At 35.8% G+C, this 24,918-nt stretch overlaps 3 protein-coding genes and 1 long non-coding RNA gene across 4 annotated transcripts; 2 read left to right on the forward strand and 2 right to left on the reverse strand.

The window, feature by feature from the left end:
* Nucleotides 1-448: 448 nt before the first annotated feature.
* Nucleotides 449-2,399, reverse strand: LOC110903447. Its single transcript, XR_002571946.2, has 3 exons — nt 1,152-2,399; nt 987-1,054; nt 449-908 (listed from the first exon to the last, which is right to left on the reverse strand). It is a non-coding gene; the product is annotated as an uncharacterized LOC110903447 (long non-coding RNA).
* A 118-nt stretch (nt 2,400-2,517) lies between these two features.
* LOC110899930 (serrate RNA effector molecule) lies at nt 2,518-14,162 on the forward strand. The gene is made up of 12 exons (XM_022146823.2): nt 2,518-3,090; nt 6,763-6,878; nt 8,057-8,105; nt 8,269-8,343; nt 8,433-8,507; nt 8,588-8,635; nt 8,999-9,067; nt 9,640-10,434; nt 10,977-11,025; nt 12,284-12,516; nt 12,604-12,786; nt 13,722-14,162. The coding sequence occupies exons 1-12, from the start codon at nt 2,597-2,599 to the stop codon at nt 13,780-13,782; spliced, it is 2,247 nt and encodes a 748-aa protein (XP_022002515.1). The 5' UTR covers nt 2,518-2,596; the 3' UTR covers nt 13,783-14,162.
* Nucleotides 14,163-18,160: 3,998 nt separating this feature from the next.
* Nucleotides 18,161-22,514, reverse strand: LOC110899931 (inosine-5'-monophosphate dehydrogenase 2). The gene is made up of 4 exons (XM_022146824.2): nt 21,416-22,514; nt 19,701-19,880; nt 19,321-19,578; nt 18,161-18,464 (listed from the first exon to the last, which is right to left on the reverse strand). Exons 1-4 carry the CDS (start codon nt 22,415-22,417, stop codon nt 18,393-18,395), a joined length of 1,512 nt encoding a protein of 503 aa, XP_022002516.1. The 5' UTR covers nt 22,418-22,514; the 3' UTR covers nt 18,161-18,392.
* On the forward strand, nt 22,415-23,748 carry LOC118485505 (plastidic ATP/ADP-transporter-like). Its single transcript, XM_035981676.1, has 3 exons — nt 22,415-22,499; nt 22,655-22,769; nt 23,200-23,748. Exons 1-3 carry the CDS (start codon nt 22,486-22,488, stop codon nt 23,527-23,529), a joined length of 459 nt encoding a protein of 152 aa, XP_035837569.1. The 5' UTR covers nt 22,415-22,485; the 3' UTR covers nt 23,530-23,748.
* The last annotated feature ends 1,170 nt before the right edge of the window (nt 23,749-24,918 follow it).

The raw sequence follows: 24,918 nt of genomic DNA on the forward strand, positions 1-24,918 counted from the left end.
GGTTGCTTAATGGGTGAGTACATGTATGCATGCCAACTCAGAACTCCCTTGACACATAGGATTAAAAATAAACTGAGTTAGTGATTATTTAACGAAGAGGTAACGCAACAACCAAAATGTTAAGTAAATAGTGGCGAAAACCAAAATGAAAATTAGGAGTGACAATAACCAATTTTAACTAGTTTGAAGTGATAAAATCCATTTTCTTGTAATTTATGCTATCCCCCTAATTACACATGGCCAATTGGCCAGGTTCTTTTAAATGAAACTAGTAATATTAAACCCGCGCGTTGCGCGGGGTACGGGGTGGAAATTTGGTCATTGGCACAACAATGAAGTGTACAAACTTTGTGTTTGTGTGCAAAGTAGAAGCGAACCAGAATAAGCAGGGTAAGTTGCTATAAACACTAAAAAAGAAGTCTACTGTAGAAAAGTATACACATGATCATCATAAATAATAATTGCTTTGTTCCAATTCCACCAGAAGTATTCACATTGACTACGTTAAAAGATCTAACTGAATTATGTATTGAGCATTTCCGCAATTTCCTAAGCGTAATAAACTGGAAATCCAATTCAATTCCTCAAGAATTGAACACATGATATTGTGTCAGATGTTGTAAGGCTAACTACGAAATGCTGAAAATATTAAGGATGCTTAACAGTTCACATTCGCGGGTGAAACAATATTTAAGAGAATTTATATTGCCTCAGTTTTCTTCTGATTTTGTTGTTATCCCAACCGATGCGCTAGTCGAAAAAGACACAAAAGCGGTTCAAAAAAGAGAGCTGACTGCCTATTGTAGCCCTGACGCATGTAGATACCCTTCAATCTTCATCACGCATCTCCAGCAGAAGCTTTCTTCCCTTTCACTCTTGAAAGGATATGAGAGTCGGTGGTGCTGGAGCTTTAGCAAGAAACCATATTTGAAATTTCACAAAATATACCAAAATTGTAGAAACAATGATATCAACGAAAAGAATACCTGTAATTTAACTTGAAGAAGCATAATCATCCAATGATGCTTTATCAAAGGAATACTCGAACCAAAATCTACAAAATGGCTAATCATTTTTAGGTTCATCAAATAGAATCTGACACATAAGTCCAGAGCAATTTATCCCCAAATGTTCATGTTTGATTTGATTACCTTTACCCAAACCTCCCATACATCATCATCAAAACAAATTAACGTGCAGTCTGCACTTCTCCATTCTCTACTGAACGCATCTTTCACTTTTTCCCCATTATCGCAGCCCTCTTCGAATCACCACCAGCGCTATCGCCACCATAATCAACAAACTTTTGATTTCCATTTGTTTGTTCTTTAATGTATAGATTAACTAAAGAGGCTCAGATCTTGTCATCATAGACACGAAACCGACAACGAAAGTGATCAAGTTGGTTAAAAGAATAGGCAAACGGTGCTCAGAATTCCAGAATCAATGAATACAACATGGCTGCAGGGGGTTGCAGGTGAACACCTACCATCCAACAACCCTGCCACGCCAAGGCAACATCGATATTCAATTTATGTTCATATTTATGAACTCATCACAGCCCGAGAACCCAAAGTGTTATGTATCAATCATTCAAGCTAAAAAATAACCGACGCTCAGATGAGTGTACACTTTTCATCTCTGCCTTAAAACCCCAGATAAATTAGGGTTTAGCATCCATAGTGAACAACAAAATCAAACCAAGAAGCCAATAGCCACAATAAAAAAAAAAGCCAATAGTGCCACACAACACACCAACCACTAAAACCAAAAGCCAAATCACGTAAAAGTACCAAATGCAAATCTATATATGCAATACCAGGATCAGATGAATGGGGTAAAAAAGGCAGCCAATAATGCATTGCCAAGCTTTATAACAATCTCAATCTCTGTAATTACGAAACAACCAAGAAAAACTCTAAATCATTGTTTAAATAATCAACATACCTCAATTCGTAATTTAATCATTGGCACGAAACCCTAAATTGGCCAAAAAAACTGACGTGAAGAGTTTGGAGGAGGCAATGAACATACCTCTGTCTGTTGGTTCTTAAATCACGTGTACCAAAGAAAAGAAAAGAAAGTCTGAACCAAGTCGAGGAAACGTGATAATGATACACAGATCGGCCACCATCGCCACCATCCATCGTCGTCTGAACCAGAGACTTTCATCACTGACCGACGACCGGAACGTCAGGACAAAGTCGGCGGCGGGCGGCGGATCTGGGTTCGTCGGCATTCCATCGTCTTCTGAAACAGAGACCATCGCCACTGGCCGACGGCCGTAACGACAGGGCACAGACGGCCAGGTTGGGACACCGGCGGAACCTTCGTCATCATCGGCCCCTCTCTCTCTCTAAAACAACTTCTGTGTCTCAATCTGACTGTGTACTCTTTTAAACTGGTAGAGAAGCAAATTACACAATTGCCATTCTACTGTTCATTTCGTTACTGTTCATTTCGTTGGGTTATTAATAATATATAGAATATAGAATATATAGAATATAGAATAATAAAAACAAAAAGTATATCTATTTTACACAAGATACCAGTCACACCTCCGGTTCTAGGGTTTCGAATTTTCACATCTCAACCGATGGCTGAAGTGACAACCATGCCGGTGGACGAAATCGACCGTGGTAGCAGCCGTGACCGGAAAGACGATGGCGGCGTTGGTGACGGAAACGCCAATGGCGACGGTGAAGACAACAACAAATCCACCGCAACCGAAAATCCTGATGCATCTCCTCCTCCACCACCACCACCGCCTCCTTCACGGCGCCATGACCGAGATTCTAGAGAGAGAAGAAACGATGACAGAGACACTGATCGTCCGCCTAATCGCCGTTCCGATTACTACGAACATCGTAATCGTTCTCCTACTGGTCCGGTTCATAGAGATTACAAACGGCGTGCTTCTAGCCCTATCTCTCCTCCGCCTCCGTACCGTGACCGCCGTGGTGGTGGTGGTCACTCTCCTCCGAGAAGGTCGCCTCCGTATCACTCGTTTAAGAGATCTCGTAGAGATGACGGTGGTTATGACGGTCGTCGGGGAAGTCCTCGTGGAGGTTTTGGACATGGTGATAGAAGGTTTGTTATTTAATTTAATTTAATTAATTTAAATTTTGCTGTTTATTTACTTTTTTTTATGTCATTTATTGGAAAACTGTTGGTATAGTTAATAGCAATATAAATGATCACCATACTATTATATATGATGCTGACTATAGGTTATCAGTCATTGTTTTGTGTATATTGGTTGATTAGGAAGCTAATGCCTCTGGAAATTGCTTTTATTATTTATGTTTTGTGAACAGAAGTTTGTGATGTTCGACTGTGTTTGTGTTAGTAGTGCTTTGTTCTTCAGGGTTGAGCTTATTGTAGGGGTGTTATGGCATTGTTATGCATCTCTCAGTCCTCTCCCTCTTGAGTAGTGTGTAGACTCTGCAACCGATTTGAAGGGATGCTGCAGTTTGATCATTGATGCAGCAGAGTGTGGTAGAGTGTGTTACACCATTACTGAATAATTGGTGGTGAGTGAGTATTATTTCGTTTGTTCTAAACACTTGATTTCTAGTGAGAGTGTTATTCCATTTGTTCCAGACACTTGATTGTGAGTGAGAGTGTTATTTTATCTGTTCCAAACACTTGACTGCGAGTGAGAGTGTTATTCCATCTGTTCCAAACACTTTATTGTGAGTGAGAGTGTGATTTCATCTGTTTCAGACACTTGATTGTGAGTGAGAGTGTTATTATGCTATCTGTTCCAACTTCCAGATACTTGACTGTGAGCGAGTGTTATTTCATTCAATCAAAATTATTGATTTTGAGATAGCGGATTACTCCATCTTTTCTAAATTACAGAAGCACTTTCCTGGTTCCATCATGTTAGTACATAGGAAAGTGTTTTTATAATTTGGAGGGAGGGAGTATATATTGGAGGAGAGACTAGAAGTTGAAAGAGGAGGGACTGATGCATGATGATGTTTAGAAGATTTGAAACAAAGCAGAAAGTGCCATATTGAGTTTTTATTCATTGAACTGAATCTGGCTCCACTTTTAATTTTAAGTGTGGGATGACAAACTTGATAGCCTACACTCAGAACCAATCACAAACTCATCAAAAACAATGGATATCTAATACTTAATAGCTCTAAGATATCCTATATTTAGGAGGTGTTAATGGTGATTTGTACCAGGCTGCTTCACTGAATTGAAATTAGTCCATGTTTCTCCTAGAGATCACTTAAAGAGACAGATTGTGAAGCATGTTGACATCTTGGTTTTAAAAAGCGCGCCTTAGGCGCGCCTAAGCGCAAAGCGACCTAAGGTGCGAAGGGGATCGCCTTGAGTGACATAAGGCGAGCTGTGTACGAAAAGCGAGCGCTTTGCTTTTTCAGGTGAAATCAAAGGCGCAAAGCGTGCAATTTATGTACAAAGACGTGAAATTGAGGTTTTATGCTCAAGAATGGTGATGAAGATGAAAAGAATAAACCTTACTTGCGATGATGATGAAGAACCCTAGTGAAAATGGAGCAGACGATAGAGATGGATGCTGTAGATACTGACGGCTGCTTTTCTTTCCCTCTATTTTAACTAAAACTCTTTTATTTACTTATTTCATCCTTAATGTTTTTGTTTTCATAAATTTTAACCCAAATCTCTTTTTATTAAGTTACATATTTCATCCTCAGACCTTAATGTTTTTACTTTTTTCAGTTTTAACCTAAAACGTTTTTTAATTGTTTATTTTTTTCTCTTATTTCACTAAGAGTTGTGTTTCTTTAATTTGTACATTTAGCTTTTTATGTTGTAAATGGAGGTTACTTAATATTAAATGATATACATCTTTTATTTATCTGAAGTTTTATTGTAAAAAGATTAATATAATAGTAAATATTATATAAATCTATTTTAAAAATGCTATATTAATACTTTGCGCCTCGCGTATGAAATTCCCGCCGCTTTTGCGCTTCGCGCTTCGGTTTTAGACCTTGTTGCTTTTGTGCGCTTCACGCTTTTTAAAACCAAGGTTGACATTGCATTTCTGCTTAGCAGTTAGCATTTCGATATATATATTTTTGTAGTTTGTACATATATTGCAGCTACACATCTGCTGCTGTCACAGGTTTTTGTTGTTTGTGTGATTGATGCATGTGATAATTTTTTTTGAAGAAGTGTCTGTATGCCACCATATTTATGATAATAATGTTTCCAATCTTGGTGGGGTGAATCATATATTTTAAAAGAGTAATCTTTTAATTCTTACTTTTGGAATTATGTAGTTTCAGTGTTCCACACCTGTTTGGTGTACCAACACAGAATTTATTTATAGTGTATTTTTTTTTGGAGGACAAGTTACTATAGGTGCAAGTGAAAAGAGCAAAGTTGGCAATTAATTGTATAAATATCAAATTAGGATGTTTCCAGTCATGTTATTTGATTGGTCTTATGCCATAGGTGTTTAGTGAGTTGATTCTGGGAGGACAAGAATATGCAGATATTGCAAGATAGGACGGCCAGGCGGCCAACATCTGAATATATGTACGAAGTTTGCACTTTGCAACGTGTACCAGTGAACTATTCTTGAAGTACACCATATGATTATAGGCCTAAACTCTTTTATGTAGGAACTTTGAAAAATATTTGCACTTAACATGCTTCTCTAAGAGATTTCCTGTCAAGTTGTCAACCTGGCAATGCTGATAATAAACACATACATGTTTACTTGGTGAAAGTGAAACATATTGAACTTTTAATTTTTAGCTGTAAGCCATAGAAAGGGACCAACACGAGAAGCTAGACTGAGGAATAACATAGTTCAAACGTGTTCATCTTGGTCAAATTTGGTTCATGGGAAATGGTGTGATGGCTTGAGGTATCCTCTATTCAGCTATAATTGTAAACAAAACTGAAACCTTAATATGCTCTTTGAGTTCTTGTTACAGTATAGATCCATTTATGAGGAATTACGTGTTTTATTTTTGTTTTGTTTCTTGAGCTCTGAGTTCTTGTTACATTATCGATCCATTTTTGTTTATAAGCACATCTTCCCTCCTGTCTCCATTGCCTAAGCTCTAGTCCTAGATTCTAGAACTCGATCGAAGGCCAAACTTGGGACTTAAATGTATCTTTAACATATATGCAGCTGCTGAGTTTTTTCTACTGCATGCAGGCTTGCTACTTTAGCTCCTTTTATTTATTGTGGATTTTGTACTGATCATTTTCTTCTAAAAGTCTTGAACCATGTGCCTCATTAGATTTGGCTTTCTTTTTTCTGGCGTATGACTATTGGGGCTTAAGGGCATTGGTGTTATCTTCACTTTTTGCTATTCATTGTGCTGTTGTAATAACTTTGCGTCTGTTACTGGTCAAAAGAACACAGATTTCTTTTATGATTTATAGTCTTTAGATTTCCAATACCATTAACCTATTAGAGGTATTTTTATTCTGGCCACAGATTGAATTGTGTTTCCTTATATGCTGGATGGAAGGGGTGGCATTCAAAGCCTTTCTGCATCTTTCTTGAATCCGTATTATGTGTGGTCTATCAATATACAGTCTTTATTTATAGTAGGGTAACATATACCAAGTGGTGAATGGAATTGACATTAAGTAGTTAGGGTTTTTCCTGGTAAAATATGTATACATATCATACTTTTATTCATGTAGCAGCTTTTTGTTAAAAAGATTGTAGCAAAGATTTTTTTTTTCCAAAATCTTTGTTTGTATTTTATAATGTTGTTTATTGCTCTGATGCAGGTTTGGATATGATTACCCTGGTGGCTATGATCGTGATATGGGCGGCAGGCCTGGCTATCCTGATGATAGGCCTCGTGGAAGGTATGGTGGCCGTGGATACCAAGGTGGTCCGTCTGGTAAGCATCAATTTCTTCTGTACGCAATTATTTCAAGGTTATTGAAGTTTAAGTAAGTTGAAAAAGATTCACTGGGTATTTTCTATTTGGTTTTAAAAGCTGCTGGCTGTGTGTTCAGCAGTAGTATACTAATATTTCATTTGGTTTTAAGGAATGATAGGTCGCTTTCAGTTGTTTCATTTTTTTGTTTAGTTCCATTCTTATTGAAAGGACTGGATTAGAAACCCACATATTATACGTGTTGAATAAAATAGGCAGTAATGAAGATTTACGAATTATAAAACGATATTTGATGTTGCAACAAAAAAGAATATTTGAAATTTTATTTGATATCGTTGGATAATAGCTTTAGCAAAGGAAATGAAATCAAGAACCATTTTTGTTACCTTTTTTTTTCTTTCTTTTTTTTTTCTAAACCCAGACAATGTCCCGTTATTTATTATAAATACTGTTGAATTGAAGATAACCATGATTATCTATGGAGTTTCTTTAGGTTTGAAAATAGAAGATTTATTTTTATTTTATTTTTAAATTTGTAAAACTAGTTGTGTTAGATGAGAGATAAGATCCTGTAAAGTTTTCCTCCAAATTCTTAATCAAATAGGAGAGACATGTGGCACATAGAGATACTTATTTATTAAGTAGTACAGACTATAGATTTAAGGTTAAGACTAAGGAGAAAGATGCTATAGTTTATGTTCTCGTAGTTCATTATTTCATTACACATGTGGTGTTTACTACAAGCAATGCATCACATTTGTTTAAGGAACAAACACACTGATTAATCATTAATGTTTTTTCTAGATAAATTATCAATGACTTTTCATAATTTTTTTTAATGTGATGGATGTGTCACGGGTGGTTGGGACTGCTGCTTATAGTTATATTAGTTTTTGGAATAAGCAATATTGAGCTGCACACTCAAAACTGCTTCCCACTCAAATTATTAGATAACCAATCTTAAACTGCCGTATCAGAACATACTAGTAGATAACCCATTTTGATGAGCACTCTTGAACACCATCTTCATTTACCTTTGTACATATCTTAAGTTTAGATGAAGATATTAATTATCTTTAGTTTATAAATTATAAACAAGTTAATATTGTATTATGTATAGTACTTTCAGATTTGTCTTGTTTTTGTTAAGTTTTACCAGCATCTATCTGCTTTTGCAGATTGGGAGTCAGCTCGTGGAAACTACAATGATCATGCCAATACACATAGGTGGGTATTCTGTTCAAGCTTTTACAGATGGCGATTCATCATGTTTTGGCCTCCAAAATGCTGTTCGTTTCATGTGTTTGAAAAAATAAATCTCTTATATAGACAGTAGTGTAGCATTGTTGCTATATACATGTGAATTTGATCTGTCATTTTGAAATTTCAGAGAAGGGTTGATGTCTTATAAGCAGTTCATTCAGGAGCTTGAAGATGATGTTCTGCCATCAGAAGCTGAACGAAGGTATACTAACTATTCAGGTTACTTCACTAAAAGTTTTTTGGGTCTTTTCATGCTTTGGTTTGTTGATTCTTGAACCCTTTGCTACACAGATATCAAGAATACAAGTCAGAATATATATCAACTCAGAAACGAGCTTATTTTGATGCCCATAAAGGCGAAGATTGGTATCTTTTTTGCATTCTCTTTTGATCTAACTTTTGGTAATTATAGTTTTTTCTCTTCTAATCCTTGTTATCGTTTTTAGGTTGAAAGATAAATATCACCCTACGAATCTCCTTGCTGTTATTGAAAGGTGTGTTCATTTGTATTTTGTGATCTTACCCTTATTAATATTTAATCAGCTAGTTATTCTCGTAAGTTGGTTGATTCGGGTTGCGTTCTATTTCAAACGGATTGAAAGTCTGTTTTTAGTGCTTAAAATATACTAGTTTGTTTCAGTATTTGCATTATTGTTGTAACAATAATGTTTTTTTTGTAATTACGAACAACACATTAATTAATTTCTTAAAGAATGGGTGAAAAAGTGTTTGACCCGTTACCCGACCCACTCATCATGCCATCTTCATTTATTGCTATTTCCTTTTTGTTATATTGCTTTTATTTTATAATTACTCGCAAGATTTAAGATTATATTCATAAAACCTTTTGTTTTCAGGAGAAATGAATCTGCACGAAAGCTGGCTAAGGAATTCTTGCTCGACTTGCAAAACGGGTCTTTAGATTTGTAAGAGACTATGCTTTGATATCTCCTACAACATCTCTTTTACAGTTTTACCTAGGGGTGTGCACGGTTCAGTTCAGTTATTAGCATTAACCACAACCGAAATCATCGGTTAATCGGTTCGGTTTATTCAGTTAATTTGTCGGTTTTCGATTCGATTAATTTCTGTTAATAACCAAACCAAACATGGGCTAAAAGTTCTGTTTAACATGTAATGGAGGTATAAATACATGAAATGGATGTATAAATACATGAATTGGATGTATAAATAAAGAAAGGTATAAATACATAAAATGGAAGTATAAAACATGAAATACATGAAATGGAGGTATAAAAGCTTGAAATATATGAATATTTAAATGATTCGGTTTGGTTAATTTCGGTTAACCGATGATACACAAAAAACTGATTACCGATTTTTGGTTAATTCGATTCGGTTTGGTTTTGTTGGTTTTGTCGGTTTTCGGTTCGGTTTCGGTTAATGGTTCGGTTATTGCTCACCCACACTATTTTTACTTTTACGCTTTTACCCTTTGAATAACAAACCACTAACATATTACTTTAACACAAAACAGAGGACCCAGCGTCACTGCTTCAACGTTAAACAAGTCAGGGAAAACAAGTAATCCCAATTCTGAAGATGAATCCGATTTTGGCGGCAAAAACAGACGTCGCGTTTCAAAAGACACCGATTCATTTTCAGCAGCCCCGAAAGCTCATCCAATCAGTTCTGAACACCGGCGGATTCAAACCGACATCGAGCAAACACAAGCACTTGTTAAGAAACTCGACCTTGAAAAAGGGATAGACGATAATATCTTATCTAGGGCTGATAACGAAAGATCACACCGGGATAAGTCTCACGGTGGGTCCAGTGGTCCAGTTGTAATTATACGTGGGTCAACATCGGTCAAAGGTCTCGAAGGTGTTGAGTTACTCGATACGCTCATTACTTACCTCTGGCGGGTTCACGGACTAGATTATTACGGAATGTCAGAAAAAACCGACGCTAAGGGTTTCCGCCATGTGAGGGCTGAATCTAAAAATGCCGATGCGAAAAACAACGGGAGCGAGTGGGAAAAGAAGTTAGATACGCGTTGGCAGGAAAGGTTGAAAAGTCAAGATCCGTTGGAGATAATGACCGCAAAGGAAAAGATCGATGCTGCTGCAGCTGAGTCTTTGGATCCGTACGTTAGAAAAATTCGCGATGAAAAGTACGGTTGGAAGTACGGTTGTGGGGCCAAGGGTTGCACGAAGCTGTTTCATGCTGCTGAGTTTGTTCATAAACATTTAAAGCTGAAACACCCTGAACTTTCAATGGAGGCGACTTCTAAAGTTCGTGAAGATCTGTATTTCCAAAACTATATGAAGTAAGTGCATCTGTGATTCTGTTCACGACCTTTCTATTTGTTTAGAGTAAAATGTCATTTTTTCGTCCCTAAGGTTTGGCCACTTTTGCGACTTTCGTCCAAAGGTTTCTTTTTTCGCATCTGGATCCAAAAGGTTTGAAATCTTGCCATTTTCATCCAACTCGTTAACTCTATCCATTTTTCTCCATTAAATGAGGGGCATTTTCGTCTTTATAGACCTTTTTACTAAAATAAAAACACTATAAGAAATAAAGATTCACCCCTGTTGACTTTCTCCCCACCTACACCCTTTAATTCTCACAAAAAATGTCTAAAAAGACGAAAATACGTCTGACTTAACGTTAAAAAATGGATGGAATTAATGACTTGGATGAAAATGGCAAGATTTCTAACCTTTGGGATCTAGAGGCGGAAAAACAAACTTTTAGATGAAATTTGCAAAAGTAGCCAAACCTCAGGGACGAAAATGGCATTTTACTCTTTTGTTTATCTATGACATTGGAATGGTGTCGATCGTAATCTAAAATATTTGATATTTACAGCGATGAGGATGCACCTGGTGGGATACCTATTATGCAGCCGTCATTACTGGTAAACCTCAACTTCTGTTATATTTGTGGTTTTACCTTATGTTAGTTCTCCAGACTCCACTCACTGATGTTTCTCTTTGAAACTGATTTATTGCATTCACTGATTATATGCTCCCTCTGTTTTTGTGACTATCCTCTTGGTGTAATTATATTAAAGTTGGTGAAAGTTATTATTCTTTGGCAAGCGACAGTTGAAAAGTTGAATAAAATGTACACTATTTTTTTTTATCCTACGTGGTTCTAGCATAGCATTAGTAATTAGGGCAAACTGTAAATTTAGAATCAAAGTCTATACTATTTCCTGATTTTAGCAACAAAGATTAAAGTAGGCACAATGCACAAAGTAGAAACCTACGTTATTACTGACTTTGGTGAACGGCTTTAATTAAATGACTTTTCTTATAAATTGCTGATGTGTCTGACACCATAGTTGTTAATAGCGCTCATAGCGGGCGCTATAGCGAAGCGAAGCTCTCATGTGTCGCTATCTGATTTTGGCGCCTCCTAGCGGGTAAATAGCGAATTGTGGGTTTTTTTTCTCTTTTAATATAAATAGCGGGATTTTATAGGTAGAAATTAGCGGGATTTTAGGTTTTTTTGTTTAATATACTTAAAAAACAGTGTATAAAACAGCGTATTTGGATATATTAATAATATACATATAAAATATTTCTAAAATATTTTCTAGTGTGGCGCTGAACATAAAATAGCCCCCGCTATTTCATCGCTATCGCTAAGTAGCGTATAGGTAGCTTGTCGGCATCGTCAGCTATTCACTATTAAGTATTAACAACCATGTGTGACACTGGCTGATGCTATGCCAGGCGCTGTTTGCAAAAAATGCTTATGTTAAAAAAACATGAAATTTAGCTACGAGTTTGAAACTTGGAATATTATATTGTTTTTATATTTGTATTTGTATTTGTATTTAGAAGTAAATATTAAATGTCACATCACACGTCACAATGGCATATACATACACACTAGAAGGACAAATAGAATTATATATCATAATTAAAAGCAAGCTGGTTTCTGTTTTGCGCCTATAACTAAAAGCTGGTTGCTAAATTGTTTAACTCACGTAGTTTGTATTCTTACATCATTTGTTTGATAATAGTAGTAATGCCTCATAATAACATACATACTGCTTCAGCTTCCAACCTTTGTCGATTTTTTATACTAATTGGACCATCAAATATCATATTATATGCTATTTCCATATTGCTGATAAATGCTTGTATCTAATTATCTATTTATAGAGGGATAGGCCCCAAAGGCATAGGCCTGGTATTGGTGCCCGGTTGAAAGATAACCGCAGGGAACCTGATGGCAGAAACAACGGCGGTGAAAGATTCGACAGGGGTGAGAATCCCGAGAACGATGGTGGTGATGACGATCAGATGTTCGACTCTTTCGGTGGTCAAGGCCTTCACGCACCATTCCCTTCAGACATTCCTCCGCCACCTGTATTAATGCCTGTACCTGGTGCTGGGTGAGCTCACTCACCATTCGGTTGCGTGACTACTGTTTATTTATTCTCGATGTGTGTTGTAACATGTATAAAATTGTAAATTTGCAGCCCATTGGGACCTTTTGTCCCTGCTCCCCCTGAAGTTGCAATGCGGATGTTGCGAGACCAAGGTGGGCCCTCCCCTTTTGAAGGAGGTGGTAGAAATGGGCGGAGTGGGCCCCAGATGAGTGGTCCCGCTCCAATAATTGCTTTACCTCCGTCATTCAGACAGGATCCTCGTCGTTTACGAAGGCAAGTTCTTATTCTTGTTATATAATATTACTAGGTTACAAACCCGTGTACGACACAGGATTAGATCAATAAAATATTAAATACTTATTAATAAACGGAAAATAATGGAAATTATCCAATACACCAAGTCAAATGATATTTTTATTTATTGTTGTAAATACAGGATTTTCCTTATATTTTATATGTAGTTTAAGAATAAGAAAGAAGAGAATAAAAGATGGAACATGTGTATAGCATAAGTGGATGTTAAAAAAATTGATGTTATGTTCACACCCGATCTTCAATGGGACGATTTAACACAATCTTAACGTCTTTCTTTTTAGTTTGACAACTTTTTAATATTTTTAACTAATACTTTTAAATCTTATAATTTTAATCTAGTTATTATAATTTTAATGTAATGCATTATCCGTGGTTGAGAATTCTTAAACCGAGTAATTTATTTTAATGCATTATCTCCCAATAATAGGACACAATGCGTGGTTGAGTATTCTTTGTTAGGGTATTATTTTATATAAATAATAAAAAATAATAATAGTAATAATTAATAATATTAAAATTGGAGAAAAGATTTGTTTATAATATTAAAATTGGAAAAAAATGATTTGATGCTGAGGATAAGGATTAGGTTTAGATATTAGATATTAAACTAATATATTAATCAATAATATTTACAATATTATTACTAAATCAATGAAGAGAATGCCATGTGGCATTAACTAGGATCCTTTATTAGAAGTTAGATTTATTTGATATGTTTCTTGGTCTTCTGTCTATATGGTCGAGGTGGTCTCCACATACATTCTAGTACTAGTTTTTAGTTAATTTACGTAGTAGTTGTAACTTGTAAGCATTTAAGACAATCAATATATGTTTTTTCCTTTTGTATTTTTATTACTACAAAACTAAATATATTTTTAAATTGATATGTGCAGCTATCAAGACCTTGATGCTCCAGAGGATGAGGTCACTGTCATAGATTACAGGAGCCTGTAGACTCTTCTTTAAAGGAGTAAAAGGAGCATAGCCCGGTCTGAACCATACCCGGTCCAATGCTCGCTAAAGCAGTCTTTAGTTTCTGAAAATGACTCAAAGCTATTGACCTACTTTCGTTCTCATCATTTACCACCATTGCAAAACCAGAAAAATGACGAACGAAAAGGTATTTATTTTTTCGTTTCGGTAATTTGGCAATGGAATCATATTAGTGGATGTAAAATTTGGTTTTTTCAGACCCTTTATCTTGAAAATGATGTCATGCTATTTTTTAATTGTTTTTGCAAAACCAGAAAAATGATGTCATGCACCATTGATTGATGAATGTGACATTTGACAATACTATGTGTTACTTATAAATCATGTACGTTTTTCCTACATAGCCTGATATGTTGATTGTCTTCTAAATGGTTGGTGCACGTAAAGCAGAAATTGACTTTATAAATTGTTGTCATAGTGGGCATTTTTTATATGTCATTATGTATAGTAGATAAGAGTAAAACAAAAGATTTATATACCAATTACGTTTTTTTTTTCGGGTAAAGGGTATACCCTGGTGATTTGTATAAATTTCAAAAACAAAACAAGTAGAGGGCTGAGTACCACTCTAGTTCATTGGAGTGACATGCCACTACCAATGTAAACAACCACAAACATCAAACGACAACTAACCAGCTAGCAACAAAAAAAAGAACTACATAACTACGAGTCATTCGCCCTCCATCACCTCCGCTGAAGTGATCTTCCACTCTTCTAGGATTCTTCTAACCCGATCATTTTTCTTGAACTTGAACGAGTGCAATATACCAATTACGTTATGCTTGAGGTTTACACATTGAAGGTCAGATACTGTGAAATCGACAAAGTTAAATACAAGTATAGAAAACTAAGCACAATGTGATTATGTGAAGATCAGATACTGTGAAATCGACAAACGAGGCTACCAGATTATTAACCATGTGAATTACCAAATCCGCAAAGTTCGTTAAACTTTTGACAACATGAATCATCATCATCATCATACTTGGTAAATCTCACCAATAGTAAAGCTAAGGTAGGGTCTGCAGAGGGTAAGATGTAGACAACTTTACCTCTACCCCCGTATGATAGAGAGGCTCATTCCAGTGAGACCTCTGACTCGATTGTAGTTTTGCATAAAGCCTTAGACATAATGCACATAACACTTAGCAATCGGGACAAAGACCGATTGGTGCATGTACCCCCTTGTCTTTTGGCTATCAATGCCCACTATATGATGCATGATTAACCGTCCACCGTCGGTCGCTTTTGACGTTATTTTCGCGAAATTAGTAAAATAACGTTAAAATTAGTGCAATTTCACTTTTGACCCCTAAGCGCCCACACATATATACATTATACGTGCACAACGCAAGCGGGCCGTCTTTTGACAACATGAATATCAAATATAAATACAAGATCATACGAGTATAAAAGAGCGATTATAAATCTACAATTCCAAGATCAAATATAAATACAAGATCATACAAGTATTGAAGAGCGTATACAAATCAAATAACGGTAGATTAACAAAATTAAGGGTGAAGAATCAGATACAATTATACATATATGTTGGAAGACAACCAGAAAGTCTAGAAAACCAATAAAAGATGCAATGTCGACTTGAGATCAATGCTTGAGCAACCACAGACTAGAGATGAAACACAATGGATTATCAAATCATGATGCAAGGCCATTGAAAACAAAGCATTGTCTAAATTTTAAAAAGAGTAATAAAGGCAACCAAGTAAGGTATAATTATTCAAGAGCTATTGGAAAATGGAATTCTATTCTATAAACAATATTAACATATACAAATTAATATGGACATTTTATAATCTAACTTTTATGTATAAGATGGGTAACAAGACAAAAACAACTTAAAACGATTGTGTCGGGCTGGACCGCCTCATCAACAACTCAACACGTTTTAGTCTATGATGTAAAACAATAATGCGTTGAATGTTGTGTTATAATCTAACTTTTATGTATAAGATGTAGTTGTGTTATAACTGTATTTAACAAACACTGCGTAATTTAATAATATTTTGACTAACAACTAAATTTATATTACAACCATCTCATCCAAATATGCATTTTGTATTTTGAAGTGACTAATTTCCTATCATAACCTCTCAAAGGTTCTGGCACAAGTTGCGATTTACCTGATCCCATTGGTTAGCATGATATTAAGGGGTTACATGAGTGTTCTAGTTTGTTTTCTTGAGGTTACCAAGATGAAAAAAATATCAAAAATATCTTGAAGTATCGATGTTTTATATTTTAACAGAGGTGTAGACAAGCCGAAGCCAAACCCAAGTTACCCAAGCTCGCCTAAACTCGAGCTCAAGCTTGGCCGGTTTATTAGATGATTTTATATACATCTACTATGTATATAGGGAGGTTTAAATAAAAACTATGTATATTATTATAACTTGCGAGACATCTAAAGAATTTATATATGTATGATATTAAGTAATTAATCCCACCAGTCAATTAATTCCTCTTTCATGTTCTCTTTAAATTCCTCTTAACAAATTTTGTATGGATGTGTAAATGGTAAAAACTTACACATGTATATTTTTTATAATATATGTAAATTAAACGTATAGTATCATATAACAATGTTATATTTTAATAATCATGCTAGTTTATTGGATAAAAAAGTAGTTTTTGTGTTTTTTTTTTTATGAGTTATCGTAAAATTTATAATTTTCTTTTTTATCCTTTGTATGTGGATAGGAGGGGAGAAGAGAAAATTTAAACTGTTTTTTATGAGTTATCGTAAAATTTATAATTTTCTTTTTTGATCCTTTGTATGTGGATAGGAGGGGAGGAGAGAATTTAAAGTGTTTTTATATATATATAATATGACACTAGGGGGAGTCTGCTTGATAGGGCGGGAAACACAACATTTAGGTTGGTGATTTTAGGGGCGTGCAGAGTGTGATTCGGTTCGGTTTTAAGCCATAACCAAAACCAACTCATGCCGGGTCGAGTAACGGGTGACATAAATAACTTCCAAAAACATGAATAAAAACCTTAAAGATGCCAAAACATGTGTGCTAAGTAATGAATCACAATGTTTAAACTTTTTAATTTTTCTATAACTAAGCAATGTGTTAAAAATGATTACAATTTATAAATAAAAAACATTTTTTTAATATTTCTATAACTAAGCAATGTGTTAAAACTGCTTACAAAAGAATAAAAAAATCTTGTAAAAATCACCTTTGTGAAGAATGAAATTGAACGAAATTTTATTATCAGATGGAGAGTAAATTACAATTGTACCCTACTCGAATCTTTTATATAGTAGTATAGAGGTAGAGGATCCTGTAAAAAGTGCTTAAAGTGCTCAAAGTGTGAGAAGTGTATTATAACACTATATATAATACTATATAACACTATATATAATACTATATAACACCATATAAACACCGTATAACAATATGTAACACCATATAACACTATAGGTTGTCTGATAGCATGTCTATGATAGATGTATAATGTTATATTTGTAATATAATGTTATATAGTGTTACATAGTGTTATATGGTATTATATGGTGATACATATTGTTATACGGTGTTTATATAGTGTTATATAGTATTATATATAGTGTTATAATACACTTCTCACACTTTAGGCCCTTTTTACACTATCCTTACCCATAGTATAGATATAAATATAATATTAGCTATTTTTATCATAACTTTATATATAATAGTTATTATAAAAATATACTTATTTAATATATTTAATAAAAAATATACAATAATGGTAGTATAGATATAAATATAATATTAGCTATTTTTATCATAACTTTATATATAATAGTTATTATAAAAATATACGTATTTAATATATTTAATAAAAAATATACAATAGAAGACGAGAAAAGCAAATCAGTTCTAGCTCGATCAAGAAGCATGAGATCAAACTCGTTTGTTAAACAAACATATTTTTAGGCTCAAGTTTGAGCTCGAGCTCATGTAAGCTCGTCTAAATTTGAGTTTCTACCAAGTTAATCTCATGTAACTCACGAGTGGCTTGACTTGTTTACACCTCTAATTTTTAAAGTTATATATTTTTTGAAAAAATACAAACTTTAAATCATTTGTCATGCCTTCAAACGAATTTTGAAACCTAATAGGTCTCGATGAGCAATTAAATTTTTAAATATTACTTTCCATAACAAATTTTAAAAAGAGTAAACTTCCGTTTTGCTCCCGTTTTGCTCCCTGTGGTTTGATCGTTTTAATGGTTTTGCCCCAATCCTTTAAAAATAGTCATTTTACTCCAATAGTTTACCATGTTTTTTTTTCCATTTTGCTCCCCGACTCTTAACTCAGTTAAATCATTCAACTAAGGGTAGAGGTATTTCAGTAATTATTTTAAAGACAAGCTCAAGGGTGCAAAAATGTATGTTTCCGATACACAAATTCAAAACATGCCAGTTTAAGTTAACGAGATCACCACCAGCCCCCAATTTAGTACACACACAACAGCTTCTGCAATCTGCATTGCATAACAATGCATAGCGCCAACAAAACACGGGTCGGGCTAACCCGTTGCAACTGTTGAATCGCTCAGAAGGATTTCTTTTCATAAGACACGAGCCCGTGAACTCCTCCTTCAACCTGGGCAGCTCCTGTCCGTACCTGAAAGGTCAAACAAAAAAACAAATTCAATACAGAAAGGACAATGGATGTGCATTAAAGAGATTATTGTGTCATTAGATGCAAGTCCAAGGAATCTCTGTTTCGGTTAATAGCTTTAGTACTAAAGGCGGTAGGGCTGCAAATGAACCGAACGAACACGAACAAGACCTTGTTCGTGTTCGTTTGCTAAGAAATATATGTGTTCGCGAACCATTCATGAACACTTATCGAACGAGATTTTATGTTTGTGTTTGTTTGTTAAGGAAATGAACTTGTTCGTGTTCGTTTGTGTTTGTTTGTTATTTTTAGGCAACGAACGTTGACGAACACAAATGAGCACAAACTAATGTTCATGAACACAAATGGAAACAAACGAACACAATCGTTCATGAACAAAATATATAATACACTGACACTTATTAGATATTTAATTTGTCGAAATTTTGAAGTATTTAAATATATATAAAAACTAAAAACACAAATGAACTATCGAACATAAACGAACACGTTACCGAACGTTCACGAACATAAATGAACGAACACGACCTCTGTTCATGTTTGTTCATTTAACTAAACGAACGAAATTTCTTGTTCGTGTTCGTTTGTTTAATAAACGAACGAACACAAACGAACTTCCCGCCGAACAGTTCACGAACTATTCGCCGAACGTTTGGTTCGATTACAGCCCCTACTAAAGGGGTTTGATAGCATGCTGGAATGAAAACGGGAGTGGATTCTAAACCAAATTTACGGGTATCAATCTCATTCCTTCAAACCTATATCCATCATATACCAAAGAAACGCTATCAAATCCATACCATCAAAACCAAACACCCCGTAAAAGAATAATACGTACCTCCAGCCTCAGAGTCCCAGACCTCAACATATCATGAGCTGATTGCAACGAAGAAGCGCCAAGATCTTGGAAACCCTGTTTAACCGCTTGCATCGTATACGGAATGAACTTCAACACGGAGCCTTTATCCGCAACTGCTCCAACAACCCCTTGAGCAATCTTCATTTTAGCCGTATCACCAAGATACCGAGCATCACTTCCTTTTGTCATTGCTTCTAGTGACCCCATCCCCCGATATTTTTTAACCCGACGACCATCCTATGATTATTTTGAAAAAACATATGGCCATTCAAATACTATACATTTTCGTATCATCATATGCACAACACATCATGAAAGTAACAAAACTGTTCACGTGAACTTAGAATTGGACAGGTTACCTGGTACACATAAGCTCCGGGAGCTTCTGTACTTCCTGCTAAGAAGCTTCCCATCATGACAGTTGATGCACCCAGGGTCAAAGCTTTGACGATGTGTCCGGAATTCGAAATGCCACCATCGGCAATGATGGGAATGCCACTTTGAGCGGCAACAGATGACACCTTGTACACGGCAGTCGCCTACGTGGCAGTGAAACAAAGAATTTGATTTAGAGTGTTAGTTATATTTCAAAAGGCACAACCAGTAGCCATATGAATAAAGACACATTGTCGCGATTCAGCTATTATAAGGCAATGTAATGCACTACTACAAGACACAGTGGGCTTCATATTGTTTGATGTTTTTTGTTCTACCTGTTGCTCATATATTTAGTTTTTCATATTCAAACTGACAGTGTCTTGTTGTTCAATGTAAGACTTTAATAGCAGGGGTGTTACACCCTCATTGACGGGCAGGGGCAATGCTTTGAAGGGGCCGGGAGGGGCGCCCGACCCCCCCGAACTTTCCGGTCAGTAGTGTTATACCGTTATATATGTAGTTTTCATATAGAAATTTTGGGTATTTACGTTTTCGACCCCCCCCCCCCCCCCAAAAAAAAAAAATTTCAAGCTTCGCCACTGTTGACGGGCTCAAACACTGTTTCTCTAAAGTGATCAATTTTGAAAAAGTTGACTATAAAGTTGAAGTCAAATAAAAGTCATTACTTTAGTCAAAGTATACCGATTAATGATTACAAACAAAATTAAATGAAGATAATATCGACCAATAATAACTACGCTAAGTTTGTATTCATTTCGTCTTTAATATACGAAATATAGCAAATGATTAAGGGAGGGGGGGGTGGTTCACTAGTGATAGAAATTATCACTCACAAGCACCAATCAAGTTCCGCCATGTCATCGACCATTTTTCCATCACTCACAACCTTTTTTAGAGGGGTGGTCATCACTCATCACCACACCCAACAATTTCCCCCCAACCAACAATTCCACTCACAAAAATAAATCATCACGCGTTGTACAAATAACGAAAATCGATTTCGTTGAACTCATCACGCGTTATACTTGTTGCCGGCGGTGGACATTAACGCGTGCTCATTTGTTCCCGTGATACTATCACGGACGAGCCCGGGTGCTCTTATAGATTAAATTATTGTCAGCAGGTGTGTATACATAGGGCGGTTCAAAAAGCTCGAAGCTCGAGGCTCGCTCGAAGAAAGTTAGAAAATAGCTCGCTCGAAAGAAGCTCATTTTGTTTTCGGGCCGAGCCGAGCCAGCTCGTTTTGTAATCGAGCCGAGTTCGAGCCAGGGGTGCTCGGCTCGTATGTATGTGTGTGTGTGTGTGTATATGTTTTTTTAAATGCGTGTTAAATTTTCTTTGTTATCAATATTTGTAAAAATAATTTGTTAAAGAATTAAAAAAAAATAACAAACCGGCTTGATTGGGCTTGAGCTGGCTCGAAATTTTACGAGCCGAGCTCGAGCTCAACTTTTCAGCTCGAAAAAATAAACGCGCCGAGCCGGCTCGTCTAAGTTCGAGCTCGAGCCCAGCCTGGCTCGGCTCAATTACAACCCTATGTATACAGTGTCTCTGATTTAGTTCTGTTTGAAAAAAAAAATTACTGGTTTGACCGAGCAAAAAATTACTAAAAGACTAAACAGAAATACAACCACAACCACACAAAAGCAGCAAAGCTAATACTTTTATAAAGTACCTGTCCGCGGCCCACAGCACAAACCTCCTGTGTAGTACAAATCGAACCAGACCCCATTCCAACTCGCAACCCATCAACTCCAGCCTGAATCAAGTTCTGCGCCTGGTACATCGTAACCACATTACCACCGATCACATCCAAATCCGGAAACATCCTTTTCGCATACTTAATCATCTCAATCTGATAAATCGAATTCCCTTGAGAACTATCAATCACAACCACATTAACCCCAGCCTTCACCAACTCCCCCAACCGCTCCTTATCACTCTCCCTCGTCCCAATCGACGCTCCAACCAAAAACTCACCATCGGGCCCCACAGACGGCAGCCCTACTTTCGGAAACCCCCTAATCCGCTCCACATCCGCCTTACTCACCACATCCACCACATCCCCTTCCTTACTCACCAACGGCACAAAATCGACATCCTTCGCGGTTAAATAACCAGCAACATCTTCGAAACTACATGTATTCGGCATCGTTACAACGTTTTTCTCCATGTAACTACTAACCCTAGCTTCTTTATCACCTAATCCCTCCCAAATCACCCTATCAACAAACCCTAGCAACATATTATCGGTTTTGGAACCATTTTTCGTAACGAAAACACACGGAGAGCTATCGAAAACGTCACCGGATGAAATCGTGTCATCCGGTGAGACGAATTGAATTTCTGTACATGCAAATGGAATACGGTGCGATTTAGCGGATCGGATTAACGATACCTGTTCGGAAACGGTGTTGTTGGAGTGGACGATGCCGATACCGCCTAACGCCGCCATGGAAACTGCCATGGAGGATTCTGTTACGGTATCCATCGGTGAAGCGACGCATGGTACGGAGAGGTTTATGTTGCGAGTTAGGTTTGTGGATAGGTTGACGGAGTCTGTGGGGAAATCGATGTAGTGAGGGAGGAAGATGACGTCGTCGTAGGTGTAGGAGTAGCCTTGGTTGAAGAGTTTGGTTGCCGGAAAGCCGTCGTTGAAGTCTGCGGTGGTGGGCATGGTGGTTTGTGGTGGTTGTTAGGGTTTTAGGAGGTGGTTAGAGGATATTGGGTTGAAGAACAGAGAAGATGAAGCAGTTCGGGTGTTTTTCCTAGCTTTTTTTTATTTTTTAACTTATGCTTTTAAAGTAGTTTATAGTTTAGGGATTTTTACATATTTCCCCATCCTAAGCCTCTTTATTACGTATTTACCCAAACTAAAAAATCAATTACATATTTCCCTTTTTTTTTTTTTTAGGAATTACCTAACTACTCTCAAATTAATCATACGTAATAATCCCCATTCGTATAGTGAACGCATCCAAACCCCTACAGACGTTTCTTCTCCCCCAGGCGACGTTCATCTTCATCAGGTTTGTTCAAAATCATTCATCTTTTTCATCGATTGTTCATCTATAGGCCTTTCATCTTCTTCAAAATCGTTTATATTCTTCATCGATTGTGTGTTTTTTTTGGGACTGGAACTGGTGATGTTCATCTGTTCATCGATGAACTGTAACTGGTGATGTTCATCGATTATAACTGTTGCGTATTCAAATCAAATATAACTGGTTCGATTATAACTGTTCATCGATCATAATCGATTATAACTGTTCATGTCTGATATTACTTTTTACAAGCTGGGAACTTTAATATATTAAAATGACGTTGAGGAATCTTTTCATGAATATTATGAAAGCATAGCGGTTTTCTTTTTTGTGGGATCGATCCTTATTATAGCCGGTAATAAGTTTAAAAACTCAAATCCAAACACTCTCTAAGAAATCTTTGAATCTTGATCAGGTTAAAGGGAAGGCGGCAATCGATGTGGTATGCAACCCGTTAGGGAAATCAGGCGGTGCTTTGATCCAACAATTCATGATATTGACATTCGGTTCACTTGCAAACTCCACACCGTATCTTGGTGGAATATTATTAGTAATCGTTTTGGCATGGTTAGCGGCAGCAAGGTCATTAGACACACAGTTCACCGCTTTACGACGCGAGGAGGAGATTGAGAAAGAGATGGAGAGGACATCTGTCAAAATCCCAGTGGTGTCTTCAAACGAAGGCGGAGACGATAACAAATCTCTTGGAAGCTCAACGGAAACATCGTATCCTACCAACTCTTGAAGAACAATAAAAGTTGTTTGCAGGATCAGTTTGGTCCAGTTTGATCTGGTTTTATAGTATTTGAAGCCTTTGATCTACATAGATATCATGTTTACTAGTTTGATTTAAATCTGTGTACAAACAGCATATGGGTATTATTTTCACCATTCTATTATTAGTTTGCTGTGTATGCTTCACACTTTTGTTATTTAATGTTATTTTTTGCTATTATAGGTGAAACGAATTAGTCAAATATGAGCGGATGATTTCGAATTTTTGGTATCGTATTTATGTTTTTTGAACGGAAATTATTATGAACGGAATTTATGTTTTTATTATTATGAACGGAAATTATTATGAACGGAAATATGTTTTGTACTTTTTGGTTTTATGTTTTTATCATTGTAAACCGGGGCGAAGTATAGAAGAATTGGGATAATACATAAATTGGGTAAATATGTAATTGATTTTACATATTAGAGTGGGGAAATATGTAAATATTCATTTACTAGTTCATTAAGGATAACATAGTCATAAATAAGGGTCATTTTAATGAAAAGGGGAAATATGTAATATATATCAGTTAGGGAGGGGAAATATGTAATTGATTTTATGGTTTGGGTAAATATGTAATAAAGCAGCTTAGGAGGGGGAAATATGTAAAAAGCCCTATAGTTTACTAGGTTAGAACCCCGTGTTAAATAAATGTAATTTATATACTAAATACTAAATCATAAAACAATATATCTTTAAAAGTCTTGTTTATTACATGGTTGAATAAATGTAATTTATATATTAAATTATAAAAAAGTTATATCCTTAAGAAACTCGTGTATTGTACAGTTTGAATAAATTTATATAAAATAAAAAATAATAAACTTAATAAATAAACCGAAAGTTAATAACAAACCGATCGTGAAATCAAAATATGACCAATTTGATCGATTTTACGGTTTTAAATCAAACTGTGAACACCCTTAGTAATAACTAATAGGGTTAATTTGTGTTTCTTTTTGTAATGTAGTGTAGTTATTAAAACAACTTTTGAAAATGATGTAAAACCACAAAAGTTTCAAACATATTTTTTTTTTTATTTCATGAAGATATATAACTTAATTAATTTTATTATATATCTAGAGTTTGAACCTAGGTTATTAAGGGGAGGTGTTATAATGTTGATGTAGCGAAAAATTGTCTCTTAGGAGGCATTAACCATTACGCATGGTCTAAGGGGCATTTTTCTGCACATCAACATCAGAACGCCCCTTCAAAAAAAAAAGGTAACGGGTAATGCCTCTTAATGGTCATTTCATTCAATACATTCCATTTTTTTTCTCTTCTTTGGACATTATTTTAGAAATGATCCTTCCTCTTCATGTCCCTATAACGCTCAGAGGTGACGCTGGGCGT

The sequence above is a fragment of the Helianthus annuus genome, chromosome 13 (assembly GCF_002127325.2).
Source record: "Helianthus annuus cultivar XRQ/B chromosome 13, HanXRQr2.0-SUNRISE, whole genome shotgun sequence".
Lineage (NCBI taxonomy): Eukaryota > Viridiplantae > Streptophyta > Magnoliopsida > Asterales > Asteraceae > Helianthus > Helianthus annuus.

Bases quoted from the DNA above. Each gene is read 5' to 3' on its own strand.
- LOC110899931 (XM_022146824.2), bottom strand. From the start codon at position 22,417: ATGCCCACCACCGCAGACTTCAACGACGGCTTTCCGGCAACCAAACTC. The intron at 19,881-21,415 runs GTACTTTATAAA...ACTGCCACGTAG, and splicing joins GTGCTGTGGGCCGCGGACAG to GCGACTGCCGTGTACAAGGT. The intron at 19,579-19,700 runs GTAACCTGTCCA...AAATAATCATAG, and splicing joins CCGGAGCTTATGTGTACCAG to GATGGTCGTCGGGTTAAAAA.
- LOC110899930 (XM_022146823.2), top strand. From the start codon at position 2,597: ATGGCTGAAGTGACAACCATGCCGGTGGACGAAATCGACCGTGGTAGC. The intron at 9,068-9,639 runs GTAAGAGACTAT...AACACAAAACAG, and splicing joins CAAAACGGGTCTTTAGATTT to AGGACCCAGCGTCACTGCTT. The intron at 12,517-12,603 runs GTGAGCTCACTC...GTAAATTTGCAG, and splicing joins ATGCCTGTACCTGGTGCTGG to CCCATTGGGACCTTTTGTCC.
- LOC118485505 (XM_035981676.1), top strand. The intron at 22,770-23,199 runs GTTTGTTCAAAA...AATCTTGATCAG, and splicing joins GCGACGTTCATCTTCATCAG to GTTAAAGGGAAGGCGGCAAT.